The sequence below is a fragment of the Lepisma saccharinum genome, chromosome 12 (genome assembly GCF_977018435.1).
Source record: "Lepisma saccharinum chromosome 12, izLepSacc3.1, whole genome shotgun sequence".
Taxonomy (NCBI): Eukaryota; Metazoa; Arthropoda; class Insecta; order Zygentoma; family Lepismatidae; genus Lepisma; species Lepisma saccharinum.
In genome coordinates, this window is record NC_139240.1 from 16,649,029 (window position 1) to 16,673,533 (window position 24,505).

The following is a 24,505-nucleotide window of genomic DNA, read 5'->3' on the forward strand; positions in this document are numbered from 1 at the left end:
CAGATGGAGCCTATCGAGATGATTTCGGCCGAGAAGGAGCTAATCACCTGGGACTTCAGGCATTTAAAATTTAAAGACTTTTCCCCTGTAGGAAACAAAGATCCTCTGTCCTCGCGAGAGTTTGCAGCTGGCCAGGCTCGGATTCTAGACAATCACCCTACACATGGCAGCCTGGACGAGACGTCATAAATTCCACGACCACTGCCCGCTAGTCTGGCTCATTGACAGTGGATTGACAAGAGTAAATAGCACAGAATCTTGAACTCCAACCCTGCCAGAACATTTCTTTTCGTATATCCTCGCTTCGATGCAATTTCGACAGCAAAGGAAGGAATAACTTTACTGAAGTGTCCGAGTTGTGTGCGATAAAATTTGAGCTGAGAGCCATTAAAATTAATTAGAACAGATGCTTTTCATTCCTCGAGATCAGCTCTCAAACAAGGTGCTATTGTGTTTGTGTGCTACGCGAATATGGCCCCTATCACCCCCGTGTGTTACGATTATCGCCCCTACATACAGAAGTGACCACGTGTGGGCGGAGCAAAAAGTTCAACGACCAATAGAGTGAAGGACAATTCTTGGGAGAACGGAAAGAAAAGATGAAGTAAGGACTTAGCAGAGGCAGTGGAAAGTTACAGTTCGATAGACACATTTCGATTTGGCAGTTCGACAGTCGCTTTTTAGAGAGACAGTTTTAGAACATTCACAGTTAAAACTTTCAGCACCTTTATAGGTCAGAGAGAAGTTGTTTTCTCTACTCTGGACCATGCCTAGAGTCCTAGCTTTGTGATTTCAAACTTCTTTAACGTAACTGGTTAGGTATGGTGCTCGAGACATAGCGTTTATGTACGTATAACGCTGACCATCAGCGGTCTGCGTTTCTCACTTGTTTAGATCCGGTGCATTCTGGGTCTGTGACAGTGTGTTTTTCTTATGGTGCCTCAGTAGGAGAGAGAGATTGTAAGTATATCGACAGAAATGTATTAAACATTATTTTGTAACGTATTTCAGTGTCCAGTGTTCTGATTTCCGATTCCTAAATTCATGATAAAATCATGATAAATTTGGCTAGTAAACGAAGACCATTGTAGAAGGAACATCATCGTCCTCCTCCAATGGCCGAACCAGTGGCCGTTCACGCAATGTACATTTTGATTTCTCCTTACATTAGAACATCCATGCCTTATAAATAACCCAAACGTTGGTTCGAACCCTAAACGCCTCTTAATTATTTTATTATTTTTATTTTTAATTATTGCTATAATCCAAAGAGTTGTAAATTTAAACCGGGCGATTATGTTCGAATATCGAAAACTAAAATGAAATTTGAGAAAGGTTACTTAGCAAAATGGTCTCGGGAAATTTTTATTGTAGTCAAATGCATAAAATCAAATCCTGTAACATACCGTCTTAAAGATTGGAACGGTGAAATATTGAAAGGCATTTTTTACGAACAGGAGTTGCAGTAAATTAATGTAAATAAAAATACTCTCCACAGTATCGAAAAAATTTTACGTAGAAAAGGTGATTGGCTCTATGTGAAATGGCTAGGGTACTCCAATATTTTCAATTCTTGGGTTAAAAAGAGTGACACCTTGCGTTTATAAATCATTAGCATGATGATGGAGCGAGTGAACGAATTTTATCTTTCGCTCCCGTCCAATGCAAGCTCTGGTATTTTCCAAATTACACCTCAACGTCCTATACAACAAAATTAGCTCACCCTATTGATCTCACTGATTCTAAATGGGTGGTTGGTCTTGCAGAATTTAGTTGTACTTGGAGTTTATACAATGTACCAACAGATCAACAAATTATCGTCAAAGCGGTGCGAGCAGACAACTCGGAAATTATTGAAGAAAGTGTTGCAATTCCTGCTGGTTTTTATGCGTCTATTCAACATATACTAAATTGTGTTAATAAAAATTTAAAAATGTTTATACATTATGACGAATACACAAACCGTATATTTGTTAAAACTGACAAAACCATTCAACAAATCATGATAGGTGTAACACCTGCTTTAATGTGCATTTTCGGATATGCTCAAGATATACCAAAAACAAAAGAACCTGTGGTGGTTGCGGTATATCACAAACCCTTGTTTTACAAAGAAGCGCCTTATGTTTGCAACTTGAACTATTTTCTTCCTTATGAAATTAATGTGTGTGTGGACATTGTGAAACCTCAACTTCACGGTCACATAGTTCGAAAAATCGGAATCAATCATTATACATACGGTCGAAATAAACATTTGACATTCGATATACCGCGATATATGAAAGTCGAAAAACTTTACTTTGACACAATCGGGATAGACTTAAAGGGACATACACAGAAGAACCTACCATTTCGGTTTGGTTCGTCGTACATTACGTTACATTTCAAGCAAACAGAATGATCAGTGAAAGTACAGAAAATGATTTTTATATTACTCTTACTTCGAATAGTTCACAAACATTTTTCTCATAACACAACATCGCATTTTGTGAACATGGTGGAAAACGAAATTCGTCTAAAACATTCTAATTGGAAAGTTGCATTAGCCGAAATTCAAATACCGAATACATGTTACAATATTACTGAAGATCAAAATATTGTCTGGTACAACTTGCGTCTAGAAGAAAATCTCTCCGAGGCCCAAAAGTTAAAAATCGCATCTGGCTATTATCACACTGTGGAAAGCGTGCTGGAACAAATCAATAAAAAAACTGATCTTTTTAGATTCACATATCGCAAATTAGAAAACAGTATACATTGTAGTCACGATTATCGTGTAGAATCTATTAAATTTTCTCCCATTTTGAGTCTACAATTGGGATATGAGCCGTACAGTAACATCACAAAGTACATCAATGGATCGCGCAGTCCATACTTGAATATTGGATATCCACAGCAAGTATTTGTGTACACTGATATTATACAATATCAACTGGTAGGAGACAGTAAAGTTCCATTATTACGTATAGCCAGCATCGAGAATATTAACTACGGTAGAACATACTCTGTTAGTTTCAACCCGATGCATTATTTACCATTGTCAAAATTTTGTTTCAATACAATAGAAATCCTTTTAAAGGACCATGCAGGTCGAAATTTATCATTTCAATCCGGAGTGAACATAACACTTCATTTCCAACGATCATGAAACATCGGCAAGCGGGTCGTGGAATACCCTACTTTGCTGGTCCTGTGTACCAGCAGGGTCATGGTCTTGGGGGATTTTTTCGCGGACTTTTTAGATATGCTCTACCTATATTAAAACCTGTTGCTAAAACCGTGGGACGTCAGGCACTGCGAACCGGAATGCAAGTTGCTGGTGACATGTTGGAAAATAAACCTATCAAAGAATCCTTTCGTGTAAGAATAAAACAAGCCAGAGAAAATTTACGTGGCAAAGCGGAAGAAAAAATTAACCAGCTGTTATCAGGTAACGGAAAAATAAAAATAAAAAAAGCGGTCAAAAGAAAAGCTATAAAAATAGGGCCCCTTCCCTACAGTCACACTCGGCTAAACGTCGCAGACATAGAAAGGACATATTCGATTGAGCGATCATGTCAGACGTTCATCCTTGCAGTCAACCCTGTTGCACAAGCGATTTTGACTTGTTTTCAGTACCTATGACACAAACTACAATTGAACATGCAGATAATGTCGAGTATCGACCTGTCTCCACTTTAACTTCTGGAGGACCTGTAGAATTTAATATTCCAGGTGAAACTGGTGAATTTATTCATCCTGGGTATCTTTATCTGTATGTAAAATCTAAAATTACAAAATCTGATGGTGAGGATCTTGACGATTCAGACAGTGTTACACCTGTCAATAATTTTTTGCATTCTCTTTTCAATCACAGAACTAAATCGTGCATCAAATCTCTCTCATCACTTAGAGTCCAAAGTAGCAAATAGGCGTCCGACTCTGTTTCAAGATCGTATTCAATCTCAGGGTGAGTATTCATAAAAAGGTAGAAAATGTGATAAAAATTCTCCGGCTCCCTAAGATAAGTTTTTAAGTTGGAAATCTTCCATGTAAAACAGCGTCCACATTCGTCAGCACTTTCAGCACTATAACACTCCAAATAATGCTTACTCAAGCACTGGTGAGCCAGTTGATTTGGCGCATTCGTGAAACAACCATCACAAATAACAGCATACTTAGGTATATAAGTATGTAGTCTTTTTAACAGACAATACTTGTCAATGAAGCCAGAAAAACATCCACAACTTTCGAATATAATATGTTCGATATATTCTGTGTCAGCCAGAGCTGAAGCGTTCTGTATATTCTGACTTGCCATATTGATATAGTGGACATCTCACACCTTTTATATGTACACACAGGGAACTTTCCACCTAACTGTCTCTCACAAATATCTTGCCAAGAAAAGAAAAGTTTCAGGTCAATGAGCTCCCAACACCGTTACTAATTGTCACCAATAACCTCCCAACAACATTACAACTTGAACTTTACCAAAAATTCTCATCACTTGCTCAGTTTGGAAGTGATAACCTCCACACATACATCGCGAAAAAATAGTCCCAACTCACATTTCACTCTTTCACTTAAAAATTCAACACAATTATCAAATATCGGCAGTTCATGTCGCTCTATTTGATCTTGTATATTGGTAATATCCTGACAATTATGATCATTCGAATTATTAGTACAACCATAACAACTATCCTTAATTGATCCAACACATAATGAAGTATAAGACTCGTAATATTCACGTATTGGAGTCTGATATTCACAATACCTTTTAGTTATTTTTGTTATGCAATCAGACAATCGTAAAAGTTCTGTCCAGGTAGTTAACATCATTGTCATTGGTATTTCCGAATCAAAAATATCCACAAACTGAATAACTTGATTTATTTTTTTTATTTGATTTTAAAATTTTGGGTGCGTCAGCACTAAGGCTAATTTGCACCCGTCACACTATACGGGGTCCAGCCCCTTACCGTTACACATAACAACTCGAACGTTGCTTAATTAAAATCATAAAATACTAAAATGTTCTGACTTTCGTTAAAAGCCGAGGCTGCAAAGAACACTCAGCACAAATAAGGACAAAACACAGGACAACACAAACAAAATTATACTGGCCATGGGACCAGTCGCCAGAGCCTCGTTGGTATTCGGTCCAGGGTGTACTAATGTGGAAGTGAGGTTGACATTTGGGTGTACTACGTGGAAGGTCACCCCTTACACCCCAAACTGAATAACTTTCTTATTGTACAATTTGCCAAAGCATGTATTTTTCACCTAGCAACGCAGGCGACAAAACCAACTCTTCCTCACTAGATAAATAATTAGATATATTTTCCCCCAACTCCATCAGTGTACACCATTCTTCCATACACAACACAATTCCTTGGCTGTTGTGACGAGCAATACGCACACACACAGAAAAATCGTTCTCCACATCAAATCCAACAGTTGCACTCTTGAATGCAGTTTTACTCAAAGGGTAACATACCTCCAACAGGTATTGCTTCCGTGGTTTCCATGTGGAAGAAGACTGGGCACCAGTTTCCTCCATACTGGATACAGAGAGCTGCTTTAACATGTTTAACTGCTGCTGCACAACTATTCCCTTGAAAATTAAGTTTTCTTTTCGCATTCCAAACCTTTCCTCCCTGTAGAGATGCAGTTTTTACAGTTGACATTGCAGTAACTCCTCCCGAACATGATGTAGATTTAGACATTGCAGATACTTCGGCACCACCAGATCTTTGCATTCTCCTTGTCTTGGAAGAACCGCTTCTCTGCATCTTGCTCTTCTCCTTTCTGCTTCTTCACAATAACACACTAACTGCACAATACATTTAAACCTTTATATACACCAGCCCACATCACTTCCACCAACGTCATAGAACTATAAATAGCACATAACGGAACATCTTAAATAGAAAACAACTTGACTAGTGAGTGTCTCTCTCTCTCTCTCTCTTTCTATGTCTTCTTTTCTCTCTCCACCTCTCTCTCCCACTCTCTCCATATCTCTGTGACTCCCTTTCTCTCTCTCTTCATATCTCTGTGTCTCCCTTTATCTCTCTCTCTGTGTCTCCCTTTCTCTCTCTCTCTCTCTCCATCTCTCTGTGTCTCCCTTTCTCTCTCTCTCCATCTCTCTGTGTCTCCCTTTCTCTCTCTCTCCATCTCTCTGTGTCTCCCTTTCTCTCTCTCTCTCTCTCCATCTCTCTGTGTCTCCCTTTCTCTCTCTCTCTCCATCTCTCTCTCCCCCATCTTTATCACTTCTTCTCTTATGTTCTTATTCTTTGAGTGGTAATGGGCAATACTCTACTCCCATGATTGCAAACAAGTAGGATCTGGATCCACAACAGCTATTTCTTTTGGAATATATTTTCCATGATATTTGCTATAATCAAAATATACGTCACGATAAGACCCCGTGAAATCAGTTTCAATGGATGGTGAAAGAATAAAGATATACAGAACAGATTATGCTCAATACATACGAAAAGTTGGTTATTTTAGTTTCTTTGTTACTTAGAAGCAGGTTAAGTTTCCTAAATATATAAGGTAGAGTATTCTTGTACTTGCATGTAACTCAGCATTGAGGCTTGGTGGGTCCTAGAACCATTTTATGGATGAGCTGAAAACTTGATGTCAAATAACCCACAACCTTCTGTCAGAGTACATATTTCTTACATGGTACATTTTTGTTTTCAGGAACAAATAAAGCAGGAGTGCACCTTCTGCGAAATTGAATAGTTTAGGGGGTGAAAGAACTTTTGCACCATATATATTTGCATCACACCCCCTTACATTAGAAGAAGACAGTTACCTTCATGGAGGTAGCACTCAACAATAACATTTATAACTATAAATTTGAATTTGAATTTAAAATTTTGGGAGCGTCAGCACTTAGGCTATTTTGCTCCCGTCACATTATATGGGGGCCAGCCCCTTATCATTACAAATAACAACTCTAACGTTGTATCACTAAAAATCTTAAAATGTTCTGACTTCTGTTAAAAGCTGAGGCTGTAAACGGGCACTCAGCACACACAAGGACAAAAAACAGGACAACACACACAAAATTATACTGGTCATAATGCCAGTCGCCAGAGCCTCGTTAGTCTTTAGTCCAGGGTGCACTACGTGGAAGTGAGGTTGACTTTTGGGCGCCTTAGAAGAAGGCCGCCCCTTACACCCCTTATAACTATAAATAAGAAACCACATAATAGTGAATGAAAAAGAACAATATGAAAATGCGTGTGTAAGAGTGTATGAAAAAAAAAATATGTAAGTATTTATTTTTACATTATATATACATCTTTTGAAAAATGACATTTATATTTTGTTTACATCCCGTACGGTAAGGAGACATAGTTCTCCAATTTTCGGCGTTTCGTGTGAACTGCCTGCGGAGTTTATTGTTCCTTTTCCGAGACTACCTCAAAATTAGCTTTACGTTTAATTTTTTGAGGGTTTTCAAACACTCTTTTCAATTTCTCCTTTAACAAGTTGCTTGAAATAGTCAAAATTAATTTGCAATTGCGTCCTGTAGTTCATGGTAATTCCGCGCACTTTAATGGCATGTTTCTCGTCGTTTGCATCATATTTTATATGCATAATTCTTGGGGCCACCACCAAGAAAACATAGGATTTCATACGGGTCTTTAACCCTTTCATGCATAACAACCTCATATGAGGCTGTATTTTTAATAATTTATTAAAAATATGTCCGTTAGTGAATTTTTTAAACTATTGCGTCCATAGATGCATATAAGCCTCAAGTGAGGTTTTTTAAACCTTTCATGGTTCGTCGCTAGATGGCTGGTGCTGCTTCTTTCTTGTGTTCTCCAAGGTCAAGCTGGTGAGTCTTTGTTTATGCGTAGGCGTCATGTGTTGCAGTTGCTGAAGCTGGTTGTAGGTGATATAAGGACGATCAAAAGGTAAGAAAATTATTTTATGGGTGGAATTAATCCTAGATTACAATTCAATTCTTATTTTTTCCCCATATTAAAGAAAAAGTACTTTTTATTGTAATAAATATTGTAACCTCATATGAGGTTTCCATGCATCTGGGATTGTTCTGAGCATAGGAAGGAATTTTCCGAAGTGCGTTTTGCACATGCTGTGAAATTTATTTCGGCGTGACAAAAACATCTTTGAAAATGAAAAGAACTTGAGAGGAATGTGTGCTCAGTTGTAAATTGAATTACTTTAGATTTCCCGTTATGTTATGGTAGCCTCAGAGTTGGATGTAGGGGAAGGCGGGTCATTGCCCCCTCCCACAAATTGGAGAAAATACGAAGTAATGCAGTGAATTTTTGTATTTCGCTTCAAATCCTACCCCCCCCCCCCCAAATGCATCTTTCTCTAGGTAGCAACAGCACAACTTGAAAAGCGAAATAGGGATCTGGTATGAATATGATTGCATAGTAAAGAGCTTATGATTGTATATAATGTTTTTACACAACTTAGCACCTAAATATATAAATAAAAAATAAATTTGTTGAGAACAGGTTACAAAACATAGTTACAATATTTTTCTCTTGTTACTTTTTGTATTTTTCATGATAATCTATAGAATGATATAAATTTGTTTTCAGTATTTCCTTGCTTTTAGATAATTGCAGTATTAATTTGCTTTTTCTTTGTATATTTCAGTTCTCAAAATGCCTAAAAAGCTGATGACTTCGAAGGATATCCAAATGCTACTCGACTGTCCTTCAGGATCCGAAGATGGGTTCGAAACTGATGACAGTGACCTTGACAAGACCTTTCATCCTGAATCTGAAGTATCAAGTAGTGATGAAAGCAACTCCAATGAATTATTACAAATGATCAACAATTCCCCGTCAAATTATGATAGAGAAGCTAGCAATGGGCAAAATGTTACGGTGTCTAAAAAGAAGCCTCCAAAAGGTGATACAGTGTGGTATAGTATGAAGGAAAATTCTCATGCAAGCAACCCTCCCCCATTTACGGCACCAGTAACAACTAGTGTTCAGGGTGATACTCAATTTGATTACTTTACTGCTTTAGTTCCAGATGAATTGTTATGTGACATTGTGTATCAGAGCAATTTATATGCCACACAGAAAGGAAAATAACATTTGAATCTAACTTTGAGTGAACTGAAACAATTTATAGGCATAAATTTCGTTATGACTTATATCAAATACGCCAGAATTAGACAGCACTGGTCTTCAGACTCAGGACTTCGTTTATCTATGGTAGCTGATCACATGTCAATCAACAGATTCGAAGAAATAAGAAGATTTCTGCATTTTTCGGATAATAATGAAGTATCCGGAGACCATATTGATCGTCTTACAAAAATCAAACCTGTAATTGACAAATTACACGAAACTTTCCACAAAGCTCGGAGTCCAGAAGAATCTCATTCCGTAGATGAGATGATGATTCCATTCAAGGGACGGTCATCATTGAAGCAATATATAAAATCAAAACCTCGAAAGTGAGGATTCAAAGTGTGGACAAGAGCAGGAGTCTCCAGATATGTATATTGCTTTGAAGTCTATCAAGGTTCCGTTGCAGGAAGAGAAAATTCTAGTGAATTTGGCGTTACAGGGGACGTCGTTCTCCGTCTGTGTCATGACATAACAGAGCGAAATCACAAGGTATATTTTGACAATCTCTTTACGTCGGTGCCATTAGTCTTGGAGTTAGAAAAGCAAGGCATATATGTGATTGGTACATGCAGGTCAAACAGACTTCAAGGAGCTGAAGCAAAGCTTTTGTCAGACAAGGAAATGAAAAAGATGAGCAGGGGATCAATGTGTGTAGCTACATCTAGGGAAAACGTAACAGTAACCAAGTGGAATGACAGAAATATTGTTCGTGTCGTTTCTTCATTTGCTGGCATAGAGCCACAAGATTCTGCCAAACGTAGGAGCAAAGCAACAAATAGTAACATTGAAATACCAAGACCTTTTGCAATACAGCTATATAATAAGCATATGGGAGGAGTAGACCTTATGGACTTCCTTGTTGCATTATATCCTCACACATTGAAGAATAAAATATTGTACATGCGCATTTTTCATCACATGCTAAATGTGGCTGTCGTCAATGCTTGGTTGTTATGGAAATTTAATCTACAAAGAAATATGGATCTCTTGGAATTCAAAAGCTTCATTGCATCATCACTGATTTATGCTGGGGATGCAGACAACATGCACAGAAAAAGAGGTAGGCCCAGTACACCACAGGAAACAACAAAGAAGAGAAACACTCGGCATGTTCCCATAGTGCCAGTCGCCAGAGCCTCGTTAGTCTTTAGTCCAGGGTGCACTACGTGGAAGTGAGGTTGACTTTTGGGCGCCTACGTGGAAGGTACCCCTTACACCCCGGGTCTTTAATCTCATCGGTCAGTTCACCGAGAAAGGAACCTGTAAGTAACAGCGTTTCACCCTGCTTTTCACATAGAACACTGTCATGGCAATGCTTACGGTATCCATTTTGCAGCCGAATTCAATGAATATAAGTTCTCGTCTGACGACGAGATGCTGCCTTCTTGGTAGTCAGATGTCGAGTTGTTCTCGTCTTGGGTTGATGCACAAACAGGAACAACGTGCTGAATGAAACTGTAGTGGTGTAGAAACTGACCGTACAGGTGAGCGTTTCTCAGAGCACAAGCTATTTTTCTCAGGCGGTAGTTCTTCTCACAGCAGCTATTGGCAGGGAAACTTAGTAGAGCTCATTTAGGGCATCCAAGCCGCTCAAAGTTAATCATTTTTTTTTTAATTTTGGGTGCGTCAGCACTAAGGCTATTTTGCACCCGTCACACTATACGGGGTCCAGCCCCTTACCTTTACACATAACAACTCTAACGTTGCCTAACCAAAATCATAAAACATCAAAATGTTCCGACCCTCGCCAAAAGCCGAGGCTGCAAAGAACACTCAGCACAAATAAGGACAAAACACAGGACAACACAAACAAAATTATACTGGCCATGGGGGCAGTCGCCAGAGCCTCGTTAGTCTTCAGTCCAGGGTGTACTAACGTGGAAGTGAGGTTGACATTTGGGTGTACTACGTGGAAGGTCACCCCTTACACCCCCCAAGTTAATCATGTGCGTTGAAGTAAGGTAGAATGGAAATGGCACTTTTCTGCGCCAAACAGAATTAGTGTCCACATAATGGATAATTCTTTTACTTGATCCATGAATGAATATAAATGCATTTTTCCATAAGCAGTGATAAATGCTGAGACAAGGACATCTGATAATACTAGCGGCGAATTGGCCGTTTCCAAGTCGACAAAGTTTACTAGCAAGCATTTTTCAGAAATAGGGACAACATTTTTAATCTCAAATTGTGGACTGAATGGAATATCTTGGAATGTCTTTTCTTTGATTTGATTTGATTTAGTTTATTTTACTTCGCGTTTTGTGCCTCTTGGCTAATTTGCGAAGATTGGGATGAGTGATGAAATTGATGAATGGACATTCACAAACAACCAAGCCCGACCGGGATTCGAACCCGGGACCCTTGGCGTCGCAGCGCGATGTGCTAACCACTCGGCCACAGGGTCGGGCGGAATGTCTTTTCTGTATTACCAAAACTGAATAAGTTTTTAAGACGGATTCAAAGAATTTACCAAATAAACTGTTAAGGAGTATTTTGGATATGTAACGCAGCCCATCGTTTTATCCAATTTCTTCCTTGACAAGCTGAATACCCTCATGCTCGAAATAATCTCGAATATACATGTCTTTGTCATGTTCTGTACTGCAAGTGGAAGGATATCCTGAGGACTGTTGTATCAGTCTAAGAAAAGTATCTACGTATTCTCTGAACACATTATCTGATTCTTGTGCTGAAGGAAAATCCCATACTTCATATATTTTTAGTATTTTGTACATTTTCTCTACAGCCAACTTGAGTTCTTCTGATACCCAGGTGCCATGTATCTTTGTTTTTCTGTGTGAGGGCACTCTTCCTGATTCTCACCTTGTGCACATGCACGGCAGAGAGCAAACATTAACTTGCTATTGCACGCCATGCCAAGCACAGGTAAGTATAAATCTTTAGGTGGGAGAACATCGCACTTTACTACACCAAATATGTTCTCCAGAGGTGGAAACCCGGAAGTGTAAATCACAGGTTTGCCCGTAGGTCTTTCACTGTTTCATCATGGCTGGGTACAGAGAAACAACATCTAAAAGTTTCATACATGAATTCTCGCCATCTTGGGGTTCGTATAGGGCCGCCATTGAAGGCATGTTTAGGGATAACAGGGCTATCAAGGGAGTAGGAGTTCTCACCAACAAATTTGCGTAGTTCCGCATTGGTTTTGATTTCGTCATGGAAGTCGCATTCCCATTTTTCAATTACCGTGTACCCAATTTGCTCCAGCAATGCCTTTCTTGTTACTGTGCGCTCGTACCTCTGACAATGTTTCGCCTGTTTCATTAAGGGGTTGATTCCTATTTTCGGGGGAACATGGCTTGCAAGCGTGAAAGCAACACCCCAGAAAACTGTAACGGTCTTAGTTTCTTCATGGAGCCCGTCCAGCTTATTACGCCCTACTTTCGCTTCCCCGAGATTGCCACTTCCCCGTCAACCAACACACATTCAAAATCATAAAAATATACAGAAATTTACTGATTGGATCTACTTTGACCGGGAGAATATAACATTTGTGTGTAGGGTCGACAAAAGCGTTACAACTTTTGCAAAAGAATTCTTCACATTTATGTTCTGATTTACGCTTTCTCTTGTTCACTACTTTACAACAGATGGTGCACTGGTGAATGGATTCACACACACTGGATTTTCTGCCTTCTCTACGTAAATTATTCTGGAAACATTTTCCGGACAGAAACGTTCTGTTACATGCTTCACATTTTCGCGGGACAGAGTTAGTGTTTTCCTCTAAATGACTACCCTCACATTTGGAACAATGCAATGTACACTCACTATACTGATATTTGTTATTATATAACCTACTTGACATTTGGGGCAATAATAGTGTTTCACAAGCAGGATCCGAACTGAATTTACTATATCAAAGTGTTCGTTATGATACAACAAATTGATTTATTAGGAGCGAACGGCGTAGACCTAATCACCTCGTAGTCTCTTTCCCCGTTTTTCATTGCAAAAACAACAATCTGGTACTCAGGCCCAACATGATTCTGGAATTTAATAATATCTTCCACTGTACAGCCATTGGAAAGGTCGACGTTTGCTCCATGACAAACGCATAGCAGCTTCTTTAAATAGATCCGATCGTGTAAAAGACCAGATCTTTTGCTTCTCTTTATCGATTTTAGCCTTGCCGAGTGTAATTGCCCGTGGTAAGCACAAATTATCACTGTTGATTACAGTGAAAGCCCGTTGAATCTGATTAGCATTATTCATTGTTAGTAACGTAGCATATTTTTTGATTTGATTTGATTTGAAGTTAAAATTTTGGGAGCGTCAGCACTTAGGCTATTTTGCTCCCGTCACATGATACGGGGGCCAGCCCCTTATCATAACAAATAACAACTCGAACGTTGCATAACTAAAAATCTTAAAATGTTCTGACTTCTGTTAAAAGCTGAGGCTGTAAATGGGCACTCAGCACACATAAGGACAAAAAACAGGACAACACACACAAAATTATACTGGCCATAGTGCCAGTCGCCAGAGCCTCGTTAGTCTGCAGTCCAGGGTGTACTGACGTGGAAGTGAGGTTGACATTTGGGTGTACTAAGTGGAAGGTCACCCCTTACACCCCAGCATTTTTTTTTTTTTTTTTTTTTTTTTTTTTTTTGTACAGACAATTTACCCCTGCCACGTCTCGGTTCCACAATATGCGCCGTTCATTTAATGGTATTCCCCACAAAGAAAGACTCATTGCTATTGAGCACTTTGGCGACATAATGCTGGATAATGTCCGCATTTAGCGCTGAAAGGCGACGCCAAGGGATATAGATATCCCTGTCGTCACCTCCCGCAGAAATAATCACACCAACTTGACTTTCGGGTACATCATAAAAAACCCTTCCCATCAGGAACTGGAACATCGAGCTGACAAAAAGAAATAGCCAAAAATTGGCTTAGAATAGGCCGGAACTGTCTCCTCGTTAATGAATCGTAACGCAACTCCCATGCTGCGTTTGGGATCGAACCTAGAACCTCTAGATTTAATTGGATGATGTAGTTATTTGTTATTCATCTCTCAGATGGTTATCACTCGCTTGGCCTAAATGTGATAAATGCAAGAGGTTACCTTTTAAAGGAATGGCGATAGAAATTAGCTTAGATTGGATATGGGTTTTATACTCTCCATGACTGAACCGATATGGATTGGTTAAGAAAAGGATATTACTTGCCTTACAAATATATGAAGATTGTTCCTACACTTGTCCTCTCAACTATCACTTGTCTCTTGTCACACACCATCGTCCAATAGTCGTTCCCCACTTTGTTCCTCTCTCACAATCCGTAGTCCTTACTCTCTCTCATATTCTCGCCAACTGATCACACCTCCTGACAATTCCAACACTCATGCCACATACGACTTCCAAGTCAATCACCCGACCTTTGCCTGATTACTTATTCAGCATTCCTATCTCTGTTTCCTACTATGCTAAGACTTTATACTTCTTGCCCAATACCTTGGGTACGATACGGAATAAAACGCATTAACTTCAAGTTCCCACGACTGCGTGAATCAGCCTTGACTCATCCTCGCGTATAAGAAAAGCATAAACTGCCTTAGAATAGGCCGGAACTGGGTTCCATAATAGTATCTATTGTGCACTAATGGAAAACCCTTAAAACCCAGCTCCACGACTGTATGAATCATCCGTGACTCATATCCGGCTGAAACACACATAAGAAAAGCATAAATGGGAGATGCAAAAGGCCGAAAACGGACTCCATAATAGTATTTATTGTGCACTAATGGAAAACCATTAAAAACAAGCTCCCACGCCAGCCTGAATCGTCCATGACTCATATCCGATTGTAACGCGTATATAAAGTACAAGAATTGGGTTAGAATAGGCCGAAAACGGACTCCATAATAGTATCTTTTGTACATTAATGGAAAACCATTAATTCCAAACTCCCACGTGTACATGAGTTATCCATGACTTATCTACCTCCCCCTACACTTTCCGCTTGATTAATTAACAATAGTGTCACGTCTCGATAATGAATTAAAAAACCCTTAATGTCAATTTAAAAAAGTTATTAATTGCTCCCAAGGGTAATCTCTTCTACTGTCGAAAAAGGGAAATTTTACACTGGTAAAAGGGAAATCCTGCATTCAGAGATTGGCAACACTGGATCCAGTAGTTCCGTAGTAAACATGTCAGCTCGCAAGTCTAGGGAAACTCTGCATTCAAGAGAGCGACGCAGTGTTGATTGTGTTCGAGAACCTATTTGAACGAGGTGGTAAAACAGTACATGAATGTGTTTTGGAGACAGCTGCCCTAACGGGAATTGGGAAATCCACAGTCTATAATCTCTGGAAGGAAGCGAAACAATCGCGAGCAAAGGATGGAACATCCCTGTTGGAAACGCCGGGCAAGAAGCATCCGCAACGAGCTCAACGATTTGCCGACTTCGATGAGTTTGCACTAGAAGCAAAACGAAGGCTCATTCACAGGGAATTTTTCGCCAAGCAGCTGCCACCATCATTGAGGGAGGTTAGTTTTAAACGTTTATTTCATTATATACATATATTTAACTTAATAATGTAATCAGGGTTGGCATGTTTAAAACAAAGTATTTTAAACAACTTGTTTTAAAAGTTTAAAACACAGGGCTTTGTTTTCAAACATTTAAAACAAAGCGTTTTAACCATGTTTTTCAGACTTGTTTAAAACACATTTTGATACATGTTTCATAGTTTGTGGTTATTTGCATGTTTTTTAAAATGTATATTTAAATTTGTTTTGTTTTTCTGTTCTTGTTTAAAACATAAAAAAACATGTTTAAACCAAAAAAATGTTTCTTTTGTTCTTCTATAATAAAAACACAAACTTTGCCAACCCTGAATGTAATGTACAAATGAAATAATGTCCAGTTTTTCATGTGCATGAACACCTTGAGATAAGAATAGTAATTGTTGCCAATATTTCAGATTCTAAACATCGTACGATGAGATGACACATTTCCAAAGGTTGTCATGACCACGCTGTACAGAATCCTGACCAGAAACTGGGTTTCAGTTTCCAAAAGAGGGCAAGAAACAGTCTCATGATCGAAGACAATAGAATCGTCGCTTGGCGTCACAGATTTCTGAAGAAGATCAGACGATTTTGTGAAGGACGGGAAGTGCTTTATCTTGACGAATCTTGGGTCAACAGTGGGCACACTGTTTCACGGGTGTGGGCAGATACCACCACTGCAAGCAGCGAGGATGCCTGGAGACGCGGCCTAACAACGGGTATGCGGAAGCCGAAGGGAAAGAGGAAGAGAGTGATATTCCTCCATCTTGGAAGTGAAATTGGTTAATACTCCCGGCTCCCTTTTGGCCTTCCGTGGGGGAAAATACAACAAGTACGTTAATTATAATAATAGTTTATTTAAAGTACTGAGAACAGTTAAAATGAAACCTTATACAGCACTATGTCACAAAGAGTAATATCAAAGGATTAACTCAATGTTTTTACAGCAAATCACATTCTATACCTAAATATAATATTTTTAAGGCAAGTCATAATTAAAATCGATTAATATTTTTATAAATTCACCACCATTTTTCAATTTTACAGTCAATAATAAATTATTTCTTGTTTTATATTTTGGAACATTATATACTATTGTATTTATAAAGTATTCACTATCAATTCTATTTGACAATGTTTTGTATCAAGATTTGCTGTCTTTTTATAATATTTATAGTATATGAAAACCTTATTTGTACATTTTCACAGGTGACTACCATCAGGAGATGAATGGTGAGGTGTTTGAGGAATGGTTTCTTAAAACATTTCTGCCGAAGTTTCCCCCCACATAGCGTCATCGTTATGGACAACGCACCATACCACTCCGTCAAACTTCATAGAGTTCCTGTACGGAGATGGAGAAAAGCCGAAATTCAAGGATGGCTGCAAGAACATGATATCCCTTACACGGAAGATATGATCATTCCAGAGCTGCTGAACCTCGTTGATCTGGTGAGGGATCAGTACGGCGGATATCGCATCGATATAGCCGCAGAAGAAAAGGGCCACACTGTACTGCGTCTACCACCATATCACTGCGAGCTTAATCCAATTGAGCTTGCATGGGCCAACATAAAAGAGAAGATTGCCTGGAGGAACACAAAATTCAAGCTTGCTGATGTGGAACGGTTACTGCATGATGCTGTGGCCGAAGTAAAGGAGGACCACTGGAAGTCATTTCTCACACATGTCAAGGGCGTGGAGGATAGGATGTGGACAATCGATGGCCTCATGGATGAGCCTACTGTCGATTATTATAAACTTGGGAGATACCAGCATCGACAGTGACGACTCCGCAGACAGTAACATGTCTGACTTTGAAGAACTGCCGTAATACGGCATGTTTACTCATCTGGGTGGAGTTTTTAGGCTGCAGTTGTGAAAAAAAAAATACATGTGTAAAGGCCAACTACTGGCGTTCTTGCATTGCATTGTTTTCTTAAAATACAATAACAGTGCAATATTATTTGTTATTTTTGTACACTGCCCATTGTTAAGAATAAAATAAGAAATTAGCAGCAGAAAGCGTTTTGCTTTACGGCCGGTACACCGCGCAGTACTTCATTGCTTTCATCCCGCACCCTTCCCCACTAGTCTGGTCCCGCCCACAAGCTTTCCCCTCTGGGTGTCCCTACTCCAGAGAATCCGGAAAAGTAGTATACATGGAGGGGGACGCATGACAGTAGCACCCATGCGAACTATATACTGTTTTGCTTTCGTCATGGAGCCCGTCCAGTTTGTAACGTCCTATTTTAGCCTTCCCGAGATTAACTGCGTGTCTTAGATTAATTTTTTTTAGTACTTTCAGCCCACTTTAACCATTTTAACGCGATTAGACTCAGCTGGTCCTGTTCACGAAATCCAAATGGTGGAACTTTAATAGGTGTTTTCTTTCAAATATTTACTTTTAAATATCAAGGAAGCTAACGAGGCAAGAGTCGAGCAGCGAAAAAAAACACTGTATTCCAGTCAGATCTTCGATCAGATAAGAGAATTTAATTTAATACATGCAGCAGCAAGAATTTCCATATCTTGAATACAGTATGCACGCAACTCTTTTTGAAAATCAAAAAAATTCCCTGCCTGCACAGTTTCCTTGTAGCAATTTACCATCTCTCCTCTTTTGTTAGGGGACTTGGAATCTATATCATAGTACTTAATATCTGGGAATGGACCTACGTAATTCTGATTTGCTGGGGTTGAAAACAAATATGGAAAATCGCCTTTCACCCAGGCTTCCTTGCAGATCTTTCAATTTCATGAGCATGAAATTCAGCGAGTCCCTAAACACTATTTTCTTTGTTAGTGACATCTCTATTATTTTCCTACCCTGCATAATTACAGATGGGGTAATATTCTCCTTAGTAATAAGATAATTTAAAACGAAATGGGAATAAACGTCCTGCATTATGTGCTATGCACACAATTTTATGAAACCCTTCCCTGTGTGTTTGTACATAGTGCACAAATTCTTGAATATTGGGGAAAATATGGACACGAGGACAACTCGATCACAACTTCACTATTTTTCTCGATCGCTTTGGGTTGAACAGTTTTTAACGAGGGGAGAAAATCAAAATGGCAGAACTTCCTAACCCAATTTTGCGACTATTAACCGCTGATCTCCAGATCAGGTCAATGGGGATGATGACGACCAATTCTCTGTTTGCTCAGTTGGGGAAGAAGCAGGAAGACAAATTATCTATATAGATAACACAATGCAACAAAATGAAAGGTTAAAAAAAACTTTTATCAAAAATGTATGTGTACCTTATGTTCGACCTTCTGAATTTAAATATGATACTCAAAACATCGTATCACCCACACTCACACTGCGCTGACAATTCCCTTCCCAGCTTCCTGTGATGATGCAAGAATTGTAAGAGATGCTTGCATCCAAACATATGGGTGTGAACCGTCCAAATACGAAACAGAGAAAGCAAAATTAATGGCAACAGTCTACACCACAATCGCTTCTACAGCTCCCTTCATATATAAAGCTCTATATGCTGATGCGGATCAAAATGGGCAGACTCCATCAACATTAGAGACATTTGTAGTACTAATGGACATAAACCCGAATCAACCAGCGCTCAGCACAGAAACCAGATGTTTTCATTACCTCTTTTACCTCCTCATGATTGGGAAAAGCCCTGGGTCAAGCGAGTTTCTTGAGACCTGGTTAAGTAAGCATGTTTAAACCTCTTTTCAATTTACCCGGATGATTCGCCCCATTGGATTGATTTGATTTTGATTTGAATTTAAAATATTGGGTGCGTCAGCACTTAGGCTATTTTGAATGGTAGTGATTCCTGCCACACCAGTTTTGAGCTACCTGATTGGTTGACGCGAACTCGTTGTTCATTGGTGGATGCATTAGTGACGTAGTGCCTTGCATTAATGACATATTGCCTTGCTTCGCTTCGTAAATGAATCTTTGAACTTCACTTGTGTTTTCTTCGTGGTAACAGGCAACAGGTAAAAATCGTTCTCGGAATTAGAGCTCCACGATTTTCTTAAGAATACCATTTTACACCAAGAATCCACAATTCTTCAGGAACAAATAGCAGAAAATACTTGCTAGAACTACAATATAAGTGAGTAATACAATATTTTTTTGTATTATATATGTTTGTTTTTTGTGTAAACAGTAAACACCTTTTGTGGTAGCCACGTGTTGCAGTTGATTTTCACTTTTTATGTTTTGAATTTGAATTTAAAATTTTGGGTGCGTCAGCACTAAGGCTATTTTGCACCCATCACATTATACGGGGACATGCCCCTCATCGTTACACATAACTAACGTTGCATAACTAAAATCATAAAATAGTAAAATCTTCTGTTGTTAAAAGCTGAGGCTGTAAACGAACACTCAGCACAAATAAGGACAAAACTCAGGACAACACTAACAAAATTATACTGGCCATGGAGCCAGTCGCCAGAGCCTCATTAGTCTGCAGTCCAGGGTGTACTATGTGGAAGTGAGGTTGACTATTGGGTGCACTACGTGGAAGGAGCACCCCTTACACCCCTTCACTTTTTATGTGTACGTGGGAATATTTGATTATTATCAGATGTGATATGAATTGAATTGAATGTAAAATTTTGGGTGCGTCAGCACTAAGGCTATTTTGCAAACGTCACATTATACGGGGGCCAGGCCCTTATCGTTACAAATAGCAACTCTATCGTTGCAGAACTAAAATCATAAAATATTAAAATGTTCCGACTTTCGTTAAAAGCTGAGGCTGTACAGGGTCACTCAGCACACACAAGGACAAAAGAACAGGATAACACAAACAAAATTATACTGGCCATGGGGCCAGTCGCCAGAGCCTCGTTAGTCTTCAGTCCAGGGTGTACTAACGTGGAAGTGAGGTTGACATTTGGGTGTACTACGTGGAAGGCCACCCCTTACACCCCCAGATGTGATATGCAATGATGGGGCGCATTGTAAGGATAAGCATGTGAGGAAGTTTCGAAATGATTGTTAATTATTGTTCATAATTTGTAGTTTGTGATCACAGGCAGCTGGATGAGTGTTTTGGCTTTTTTTAAAAAAAATGTGTACGTACAGTGCAGTGCGGATATACTATTCTATCTATCCTAATCCGTCCCTAAATGTACTCCACTGAAGTTCCAATTTAATTCTACAATTATTAGCAATCATGATTTGCATATGAATGCATGTAAAGGTAGGCAACTTCCCATCTGGTGTGCGCAAGACGTTCAGGCTGGTTTGTTATTAGTGTGTTTCACAATGCCCTCCCTTTTTAAAATTCAAACATTTATGTTTGATAGGTATGTGAACAATTAGGTTATGTAAGTTGTGTTACGTTTCTATGATGTTATTGGGATGTTTGTAAGATTTATATACACTTTATTAGTATATGGCTAGGTTATATTTCTGACAATTGTAATACGTGTGATGTTCTCATGTTTCTACAATAAAAATTATTATTATTATTATTAACATAAGTATTTTTTGTGGCATTTTATGATGGGCTTTCTTCCGCAATATTTTGAAATCTTGAAAATACATTGGCAGCATTTATTGTTCCACAGATTTCGTTTATCTCTAGTGCACCCTAGTTGCTTTTGTTTTTATGTGGTTCGATTTCGATTTGAGTCTGTTAACACAACTGCAGAGTTTTAGCGATTACTTAAGATCTAATTCAATATATACTTTAGTAATTAGGTTAGGCAGGTCAGAATTAGTCTCTATGCATTAAAATAAGGCTGCGACTATTTTCACCAGGTGATGACAAAAGCATATAATGCTATTTTTACTAGATGGTCAGAATAGCATGTAGGGCTATTGTCACCAGGTGCTAAGAACAGCATATGTGGCCATTTTCACCAGCAAAAGTAATTACCTGAATCATACCATAAAATTGTGTTTTATGACATTCATTGGCAGTGTTGCTAATAGCAGTAAACTGCCTAGCCTAACAACGAAATAATTTAGGAGCATATACCGGTATAATTTAACAATCTTAAGATTTTTTCCAATGTAAGTTTATTTTCAAAATTCAAACAGTGCTCGTTGGTTTAAGGAAGGTTCATATTTCGTGTGGCAATGAGTGCTAAAATTCTGTAAAAATTAATTTTTCTTCTGGGGGAATTTGAAAAAAAATCATAAAACAACAGGAAACCATTATCCTCTAGTGTTTAAAGACACCCGTTTCTTATTTTCACCAGGTGGTGAGAATAGCATATGTGACTATTTTCACCAGCAAAAGGTAAAACCTGAATCATACCATAATTGTGAAGAGTAATAGTTCGATTATGTCTAGAGTTGTTGACAAATATAAAAATTAGTTGTCAACCACTTGATCTATTTTTTTTTTTAATTTTGGGAGCGTCAGCACTAAGGCTATTTTGACCCGTCACATTATACGGGGTCCAGCCCCTTATCGTTACACATAACTCTAACGTTGCATAACTAAAATCATAAAATCTTCTAACTTTCGTTAAAAGCTGAGGCGGTAAAGGAGCACCCCTTACACCCCCCACTTGATCTAATGAACCTCACCTCTCATGACCCTGAAACACTATTAGGTTTTATTTTCAGGAATGATTTTCACCATAAGACCTAATAGTTTCTTGTTCTTAGATATTTTATGTTTGTGAATAAACTGTATCACAAGGGACCAGTACATTTTCCTGTTTAATGCAGGTGTAATGCGTAAAATCTGAGATGAAATTAAATATGTACTATACAGTATTTTTCACATAAGCTAGCATTACACCGAACAGGACAGAACAATATTTTTACCAGTAGTGAATCAGTGTTTTCTGTGTGTACTTCATGCTTTGGATTCAGTCTTACCCAGTTTTTGAGTGACCTTTTTAGCATAATCCTGTAACGTAGGGCAAATTGTGTAATGCTTTTTTTTTCTCTGGCAGAGACAAAACCACTCTCATGCTTTTTCATTGTATTTTTTCTTGTGCGGTTTTCTGAAAGAAGTAAATAATTTAAACACAGCTTGGTGCTCAATATAGAAATGTTCAGCATTATTTTCTATGAATTGTGTGTGCAAATTCTCATCTTAACTATTCTTAATTCAATTTCTAAAAAACTTTTTTTTCACTTTAGGAATGTATCTCACAGCTGGTCATAGTCAGATAAAGTACTTCTATAAATTATCTGGCTTTGGTGAGCATTTTTATTCTCTTTCATTTCCTGGGTCCAAAGTGCACCATCTTTGGGGTGAAATTGAGGAAGTGATACCATACTTCAATGGTATCATTATCCACACAGGATGCAACGATTTTGCAAACAGGCAAGGGCACCCAACTGGTTCCATTCTGAAGGTTGTAGAGAATTTTTGAATTTGAATTTAAAATTTTGGGAGCGTCAGCACTTAGGCTATTTTGCTCCCGTCACAGTATACGGGGGCCAGCCCCTTACCTCTACAAATAACAACTCTATCGTTGCATAACTAAAAAATTTAAAATGTTCTGACTTCTGTTAAAAGCTGAGGCTGTAAAGGTGCACTCAGCACACATAAGGACAAAAGAACAGGACAATACAAACACAATTATACTGGCCATGGGACCAGTCGCCAGAGCCTCGTTAGTCTTGAGTCCAGGGTGCACTAACGTGGAAGTGAGGTTGACATTTGGGTGTACTACGTGGAAGATCACCCCTTACACCCCTGAAGGTTGTAGAGGAATTTGAGGAACTTGTCATGAATATAAAGAAGATCCAGCCATCAGTACCCGTGATGATTTCTGGTAACGATAGACTATAAATCCTTTCATAGTTCTGGTCATTGTGTGAAGAATGCTGTAAACAGTATGGGTGAATATTTACAAAATCGAACTTGTGTTAATAAGTGTTATAAACCTGTGGTAACATTTTAAATAATTATTCTTGATTGTGTAGTGTTAATTCAGTTACTAATTCATTGTAGAGAATCCGTTCACTTCAAAAAAAAACAAGCAGAAAGTGTTATTTTTTTAGCACAGTTTCAGGTTTTAATTTCATGTAGCTTCCTTCAAGCTTTGTGAGATAAAAGTTGAAATATTGCCAGAACAATAATAAAATTTTGTTCAGAAATTTTTCCCAACTCTCACAAAGTATTGCCTAGGTCTGATTGATGATTACAGTCATTCAAAACTATTTCTCTAGGGGGATTTTTAGGGCTCATGTCAGTATGACTGATAGAAAGTTGGTCTAGCTAGTTATTGTTGAGATAAATATTAGGTAGAGCTTTCTTTGCTTGTTTCTATGTTCCTGCAAATCTTATTTGCTCCCATACCTAAGCCTCGTGTCAAGCTAACTTTGAAGCAGGTTTTATCTATCAACCTGCGCGAGAACTGAGTTCAGAGTCTTCCGTTCGAACTGCCGAGCTGCTTATATCGCACACACTGAGAAAATCTGCAGTACGAGGGTCACTATTTATATTTTGAGCCTTGGCAACACTGATTGAAGTTAGGCGCGATTTGACGTTTGCACGGAATCGTCTGGCATTATTGACCATAACATACTTCAAATGTTTTGTCAATAGCTTCATTTGTGTTGTTTATGTCACCTTGGAGATTGCGCGACAACAATAAAATGGAATTAACTCGTCAACATTTTCGTGCGATGATTTTTTACGATTTTCGACGTGGATTATCAAGACAAGAGTGCATCGATCAACGTACTTCCACATTTGGCGATGAAGCACCATCCTTTGCCACTGTGAAACGCTGGTATAACTAATTTAATCGTGGCCGCCATTCGCTCACCGACGAGATTCGCGAAGGTCGTCCAAAATCAGTTGTTGTTCAAGAAATCATTGATGCTGTGCAAAACCTAATACTGCAAGATCGTCATCT

At 38.6% G+C, this 24,505-nt stretch overlaps 1 protein-coding gene across 1 annotated transcript; it reads left to right on the forward strand.

Moving 5' to 3' along the window:
- The first annotated feature begins 16,978 nt into the window (after positions 1–16,978).
- LOC145996247 (uncharacterized) lies at positions 16,979–17,464 on the forward strand. Its single transcript, XM_083132669.1, has one exon. It carries the CDS (start codon positions 16,979–16,981, stop codon positions 17,462–17,464), a length of 486 nt encoding a protein of 161 aa, XP_082988795.1.
- The last annotated feature ends 7,041 nt before the right edge of the window (positions 17,465–24,505 follow it).

Bases quoted from the DNA above. Each gene is read 5' to 3' on its own strand.
- LOC145996247 (XM_083132669.1), top strand. From the start codon at position 16,979: ATGGACAACGCACCATACCACTCCGTCAAACTTCATAGAGTTCCTGTA.